This window comes from Carlito syrichta, unplaced genomic scaffold (assembly GCF_000164805.1).
Source record: "Carlito syrichta isolate Samal-C Ts95f unplaced genomic scaffold, Tarsius_syrichta-2.0.1 Scaffold143503, whole genome shotgun sequence".
Taxonomy (NCBI): domain Eukaryota; kingdom Metazoa; phylum Chordata; class Mammalia; order Primates; family Tarsiidae; genus Carlito; species Carlito syrichta.
Window position 1 is genome coordinate 303,729 of NW_007087599.1, and position 7,464 is coordinate 311,192.

At 48.5% G+C, this 7,464-nt stretch overlaps 1 protein-coding gene across 2 annotated transcripts; it reads right to left on the reverse strand.

The window, feature by feature from the left end:
- Positions 1-2,066: 2,066 nt before the first annotated feature.
- On the reverse strand, positions 2,067-6,361 carry PRR13 (proline rich 13). Of its 2 annotated transcripts, none has more exons than XM_008050287.2 (4): positions 6,213-6,361; positions 5,619-5,657; positions 4,873-5,237; positions 2,067-2,714 (listed from the first exon to the last, which is right to left on the reverse strand). In XM_008050287.2, exons 2-4 carry the CDS (start codon positions 5,635-5,637, stop codon positions 2,667-2,669), a joined length of 432 nt encoding a protein of 143 aa, XP_008048478.1. In that variant the 5' UTR covers positions 5,638-5,657; positions 6,213-6,361; the 3' UTR covers positions 2,067-2,666. The 2 variants fall into 2 exon arrangements, with proteins under 2 accessions (XP_008048478.1, XP_008048479.1); XM_008050288.2 differs by having other exon boundaries at positions 6,165-6,248.
- Between the last annotated feature and the right edge of the window lie 1,103 nt (positions 6,362-7,464).

The window sequence follows — 7,464 nt, forward strand, 5'->3', positions numbered from 1 at the left end:
GAGATGAGGTCTCGCTGCCCAGGCGGGTCTCGAACCCGCGGGCTCAGGCAATCCACTCACCTCAGCTTCCCAAAGGCGTGGGATTACAGATTGAGCGCTTTTACCTTTTCTACTCATACTTTTTCACACTCAATCCCTGAGAGGCAGTTCAAATGTCACTTTTTCTGTTTCTATGTTTATATTCCCCTGGTATTTTATAGCACCTATCTCTATAAATTAGTTCTCTTAGATGTCTTTTTTCTCTCTACTCAACAGATCTTTGATACCCAATGTGTAACTATACATGGCATACAGTAAACCAGTGGCCTTCGAGTTTAACTGTGCATCAGAATTACCCAGTTATACACACACACATACACACACACACACACACACACACACACGCACACACACAGACACAGACACACCCCTAATTTGTAGGGTCGAATCCTTAAAAGGTTTTATTCAATAATTGGAGCAAAGTCCCAAATTACTCTCTCATAGTGGATGGGCAGCCAAGGTTAAGAACTACTGAAGCAGGCCAGGCCAAGTGACTCAAGCCGTAATCTCAGCACTTTGGGAGGCTGAGGTGAGGGGATTGCCTGAGCCCAGAGGTTCGAGACCAGCCTGGGCAACTTGGCAAGACCTCGTCTCTACAATAAATCAAAAATTAGCCGGGCGTGGTAGCGTGCACCTGTACTTCTGGCTACTTGGAAGGCTGAGGCGGAAGGATCGCCTGAGCCCAGTAGGTCAAAGCTGCAGTAGCTGTGATTGTGCCACTGCACTCCAGCCTGGGCATCAGAGTGGACTCCAACTCAAAAATAAAAAAAAGAATAAATGCACAATTTTTTATAAATAAATTTTGGGGGGGTTTGGTCCCCCTCATATACTAAAGACCTATATTTATTCATCCAAGAAAGACAATAAAGACTCATGCCACTAAGCCTGAACCAATTCTGAAGACTCCCTCCACCTAAGAAACATAGGAGGCCGGGTGTGGTAGCTCAGGCCTGTAACCCCAGCAGGCCGAGGTTAGAGGACTGCCTGAGCCCATGGGTTCGAGACCAGTTCGGGCAACCTGGAGAAACTTCATCTCTACAATAAATGAAAAAAATTAGCTGGGCTCGGTGGCTCAAGCCTGTAATCCCAGCACTTTGGGAGGCCAAGGCGAGAGGATTTACAAGTCCAAGAGTTCGAGACCAGCCTGGGCAACTTGGTGAGATCTCGTCTCTACAATTAAAAAAAAAAAATTAGCCGGGCTCGGTGGCTCAGCCTGTAATCCCACGCCTTTGGGAAGCTGAGGTGAGTGGATAGCCTGAGCCCGCGGGTTTGAGACCCGCCTGGGAAGCAAGACCTCATCTATACAATAAATCAAAAAAATTAGCCAGGCGTGGTAGCACATGCCTGTAATTCCGGCTACTTGGAAGGCTGAGGTGGAAGGATCGCCGGAGCCAAGCAGGTCGAGGCTGCGGTGGCCGGGAGCGGCCACTGCACTCCAGTCTGGGAGACAGAGTGAGACTCCAACTCAAAAAAAAAAAAAAAAATTAGCCAGGTATGGTGGCATGTGCATATAGTTCCAGCTATGTGGAAGGCTAAAGCAGAAGGACTGCCTGAGCCCAGCAAGTCAAGGCTGTGGTGGCCGTAAGCATGCCACTGCACTTCAGCATAGGCGACAGAGTGAGACACCAACTAAAATAAATAAATAAATAAAATAAAGGGTCACACCTATTATATCAGCAATTTTGGAGTCCCAGGCAGGAGGATGGCTTAAACCTAGGAGTTCAAGACTAACCAGGGCAACATGGTGAGACCTTGTCTCTACAAAGAATTTTTTTCAAAAATTAGCCAGGCTTGGTGGTGTGTGCCTAGAGTTTCAGCTTCTTGGGAAGCTGAGGCAAGAGGATCACTTGAGCCCAGGATGTCAAGGCTGCCGTGAGCTATGATCACACCACTGTACCGTAGCCTGGGCAACAGAGCAAGACCCTGTCTCAAAAACAAAAAGCAAAATAGAAAGGGACCTGCAGAAGGATAGGAAAAGTACTAGAACGTGCTGGGCCCAGCGAAGGTAACGGCACAGGTGAACAGAGACCAGGAGAAATAGCTTTATTTGGCTTGAGAGTTGGAAAGTAGGACCTGACAGAATATATTGAGCTAAGGAGTAGAGATCAGGTTCCAAAACAGCATCAAAGCTCATCAACCAAATGAACTCTACTTCCCAGAAACCTCACGGTTAGCACAACCAAGAAAAAGCCTGCCAGGAGATGCATTTATCACTAAATTACCCAACTGTGCCAATATTGCAGAAAAGGTACAGGTTTTTCTTCATAATTAAATTTCCAGAAAACCCCCAACCACAAGCATTATTAAATTTTTTAAATCACATTTTACAGATCTTAAGCTTGTCTTCACATTTAGCCCCAAAGTTCTCACCGTCTTCAACAAACAGCTCCCCTGCTAAACTCAGTGGCTATAAGGTCTATCCAAGCAGCACAACGGCCTTTGCTAGCCATGGCAATCCTCTTCCCATTTTCCCTAGCCAGTCAGGGCTGAACAGCAGAGTGAGGTTCAGGTAAGGGTGGGGGGCGGGTAGACGCAAGGGCTGATTTCCCCCCAGTACAACATGGCGTCTGAAGCTTGATGGGAGAGTAGAACTGGTGAGACTTGAGGGAAGGGTCCAGGCCCTGTATTCAGTCAGAGTCACTGCTGGAAGAGGAGGAAGAAGAGGAGGAGGAATGCTGCAAGGGGAAAGGGGAAAGGAGATAGCATCAGATCCAATGACTTTGACCACTCTATGGGCCAATCTTTGGTGCCCCACCCCTCCACCCAAATATCCCTGTGCTTCCCTAAGAAGGTCAGGGGTCTTGATTGTACTTTAAACAACAAAAACAAGGGTTTGTTTCTTTCAGCAGAGTATACAGGAATGGATTAAACCATCCTAAATCTATTGCACAGAATTTAACCTTCAACTACAGAATACTGCCTTTGGAGCAAGTTTCCCACTTTTCTTACCTGAGTCAATGCCCAGGCAAGGAATAAATTATAGACACAAGCATAGTATAGTGCTAGGAAGCAGCTGCTACCTTATAAATGCTTATTGATTAGCTACAGGCAAGGTCCCTATGACTCTAAGAAATTAGATTCTAAATCTAAGAAAAGAGAGTTGGAGCAGCAGCTGTGTGTGTATTTATCTCTATTTTTTCCCCACGCCCAATAGGAGAAAGTGGGAAAGGTGTGAGAGAATGCTGGGGGAGTTCTAGTCAAGGTTCCTTACATGCAAACTCCAGTAACACTACAGTTCAAAGCATGTTTTAGTCTCTTCAGGGTAATTTCTTCCCACCATCCCCAGTTCAGTCTCACCTTTCCTTCTCCTTAGACTTCTACCAAAGACCTAGAATAAGGAATTAGAGCCCAAATCCACAAATCAAGTAAACATTTGGGCAGTAAAATGTAAATTGAGGCCTCCTCAAGACGCAGGTTGGTTTAATTCTTCCTCAGTAGTCCTCAGAGCTGCTTTTACCCTTGCTAATTAACACTCCAAAACAAAGAAACTTAGCCTTGGGGCTGAATATGAAAACCCCTTAATCCTAGGCTTTGTTTGAAGCTGAGTCACTGACTGTTCCTGTCCTCAAGATAGCACAAAAGGCTCGTGTAATTAACACAACACCCTAAGAACAAGGAAGGAGAGAACTCCAGGAACTTGAACCAGATTATTATTGTTAATATTTATATAAGATTTTAGGCCGCCCAGTGGCTCACACCTATACAATCCCAGGACTTTGGGAGGCCGAAGTAAGAGGATTGCCTGAGCCCATGGGTTCGAGACCAGCCTGGGCAACTTGGCTTGATCTCATTTCTACAATAAATAAAAAAATTAGCTGGGCGTGATGGTGCATGCCTGTAGTTCCAGCTACTTGGGAGGCTGAGGTGGAAGGATCGCCTGAGCCCAGCAGGTTGAGGTTGCGGTGGCCACGAGCGTGCCACTGCACTCCAGCCTGAGTGACAGAATGAGGCTCTGACTCAAAAAAATAATAATAATAATAATAGTAATACTTATGTAAGATTTTGCTTTGTCAAAACACTGACCCTAGACAGGCTCGGTGGCTCAGCCTGTAATCCCAGCACTTTGGGAGGCTGAGGTGAGTGGATTGCCTGAGCCCGCGGGTTCGAGACCTGCCTGGGCAACTTGGCAAGACCTCGTCTCTACAATAAATCAAAAATTAGCCAGGCATGGTAGCGCGTGCCTATAGTCCCAGCTACTTGGAAGGCTGAGGCGGAAGGATCGCTGAACCCCAGTAGGTCGAGGCTGCGGTGGCCACTGCACTCCAGTCTGGGTGACAGAGTGAGACTCTAACTCAAGAACAAAACAAAACAAAAAAAAGCCTGACCCTATTGACATTCGGACCTCCACCACTCATCTCCACTTCCCTGGTCCTGAGTCTGGAGGGCTTTAACCACCCACAGGGTAAGAAAGATTCTCAATTTTATCTCTCCCTGGGGGGACCACACCTCAGGCTAAGAGAAGGACTTGCCTTGAGGCATAGTGAGAGTAAGTGTGCTCAAGACAGACGTCAATAGCGTCAGTCCTTTGACAAAAACTTGCACCGGGGTGGGGGCGGGGCAAAAGTTCCAGGAGAGAGTAAGGCAGACAACATGGATTGTGAAATCCACTCTAAGGCTCACTCTAGCCCCCAACCTGGCTTTTTTTTTTTTTTTCCTTCCAAGATTATCGGATTCTTCTGAGTAGCAGTCTTTCACATCAAGGAAGAACCATCTACTAGAGCAACATAATTGCCATCCGCCGTGTCCACAGACTGCAACTCCCCCTCAACCAATCCTTGTCTACCGGGTCCCTGGGGTTACCCCTTCCCTAGCCAGGCTCCAGAAGGTACTGACCTTGCCGTGCTTGTGGTGTTTGTGCATCTTCTTATGCGTTTTCTTCATTTTCTTCCGCATCTTCTTGTCCATTACCATCCCTGGTCCTAACATGCCAGGAGCCACGGGATTCACAGGAGGCATGCCAGGGGCAGGTGGGGGGTATGGCGGAGGATAGGGACCTGAAGGCTGGCATCCTGGATACCCTGGCTGTGGCACAGGATGAAGGGGCCCACCTGGGGGGAAAGCTGGATTCCCCTGGGGAGGTCCTGGAGGACAGGGAAAGGGGCTGGGAGGAACGGCCGGATTGATAGGCGGTGGATGGGCAGGATTGGAACCTCCAGGGTACCCTACGTTGGGGGGATATGGAGTTGGCCCCGGATGCCCTGGTGGGAGAAGCAGAGAATAAATAAAGATTAGAGTTTCCCAGAGCCTCTGACAACAAACAACAACAACAAAAGAGAGTCCCTTTCTCACCCAATACTTAAAGGGAAATGGAACAGTGAGGAAGAGAATGGATGGTTGGAGAGACAAACCTGAATTGGGGGGGAAAAGGGACAACCTCCCCGGAAGGGCAGGAGAGGGGAGAGAGACAGTGAACGCTATGGAGAGACAAAAGCAATTGGTCAGCTGTGGCCCGTGGACTTTGCTTTTGCGAGTTAAGGGGGGACGGGGGCGCGTGTCGGGGAAGCTAATAGAGAAACTTCCTGTTGTGGGCCCATCAGTAAAAGGGTTAGGGGTGACAGAAGAGATCTCCCAACACCTACCGGCATTGGGATTCCACATGTTCAGTTGTGTCCCCCAGCCTGAGAAGAAAGAAATGAGGCAAAATGATGACGGCCCAGAGGTGGGAATCCCAACGTCTCCCGCCCTACAGCAGACTCTCCCAGGTAAAGAACTGCCACGACCGCCACAGAAGAAATGTTTCTTTCCACTTGGTCCTTCGCCCTCAGTACCTGCTATATTCTTGCTTCCCTAATCACAGGAGTCTGGTTCCTAGGCCCTGCCACCATCCACTACCTCTGGCCGCAGGTGGAGGCATCTCGGACCCCCACCACGCAGCTCCCCTTCCCTGATACTGAGTCGGAAGGGCTTTAACCACCCACAGGGTAAGAAAGGATCTCAAACAATTTTATCTCTCCCTGGGGAGGACCCCACCTCAAGGCTAAGGAAGGACTCGCCCCGAGGCGAAGTGAGAGGAAGGTTGCTCAAGTCAGATCCTCAAACGCTTAAAGTATGTAGCACACACCCCTTCCTCCAAAAGAAAAGGCAAATGAAAATCCTAGCTCCCAGCTGCTAAGGGACCCGCAGACCTAGTATCGGAGAAAGTAGGAAGTTGAGGAATCCTGATGCCCCGTCACCTTTCCACCACAGCCTGAGCTCGATTTCTCCTTCGCAGTCTCGGCTCTCGCTTCCTGGTCACCCCCAGCCCATGCTTTAGCACCCGCCTCCGCTACCGCCTAATTGGTAGTCATGTGGGTGCTCGGCGTATGATTGGACAACAAACCCGCCAATCACTCTAATTGTGCTATGTTTGGAGAAAACGGTTGCTCTAGGGGCGGAGCGGGAGCACCTTAGGGCGAGGCCAGTGCAGAGAAGCCGGAAATCTCCTGGGGGCGGGGCTAGCAAGGACAGAGCTAGGAAGGGGCGGAGTCAGTGGCTGAACAAAGTCTCAGCCACCGCAAAGTAACCCTGCCCCTGCTCGCTGAGCTAGCAGTTCAGTGGGTGGGTGCGATACCTTGTAATCTGAATACACCATGATAAATGTTGTAATACAACAGGGCTCGGTGGACCAGCCTGTAATCCCAGCATTTCGGGAGGCCGAAGCGACTAGATTGCCTGAGCCCGCGGGTTCGAGACCAACCCTGGCAACTTGAACTCATCTCTACAATAAATAACTAACCGGGCGTGGCAGCGCGCGCCTGTAGTTCCGGCTACTTGAAAGGCTCAGGTGGAAGGATGGCCAAAGCCCAGCAGGTCGAAACTGCGGTGGCCGTGAGTGTGCCACTGCACTCCAGCCTGGGCGACGGAGTGAGACTCCAACTCAAAGAAGAAAAAAAAAATGATGATCGAGTGAGACCCTGTCTTAAAGAAATATATATATGTAGAATACATAGAGAGGAATACACAGTCGAGACCTATATACATGCGCTATATATATATATAAAAAATTCTGTCTACTGTGAGGTAAAGAAGAAGATAGAGAGATGGTTAAAGTGAAAGCTGAGGGCCCAGTTAGGAGGTTACTGCTGTAGTTCAAGGGAGATACGGTGGTGTTTTAGATGAAAGTTGCGAAAATAACCATGAGTGGTCAGATTCTGAATTTTTTTTAAGACTAGTCAACTAGTCAAGTGTTTTAGTGAATAAAGGGAAGAGCAGAACACAGAGTATCATCTGTAACTGACTGTGGGCAATCGATATAACTCACTACCTTCCCATCAGCCAATGTCTAGGTTTTTTTTTTTTTTCCACATGCCATCAAGCCCGGCTAATTTTTAATTTTTTTGTAGAGACGAGGTCTCATTATATTGTCCAGGCTGGCCTTAAATTCAATTGCTCAAGCACTTCTCTTGCCTCCGCCTCCCAAAGTGTTGGAAATACAGGTATGAGCCA

What these genes read in the sequence shown, in the direction of transcription:
- PRR13 (XM_008050287.2), bottom strand. An exon ending in AACACCACAAGCACGGCAAG is followed by an intron (nt 2,715 to 4,872) that starts GTCAGTACCTTC and finishes TTCCCCTTGCAG; the next exon opens with CATTCCTCCTCCTCTTCTTC.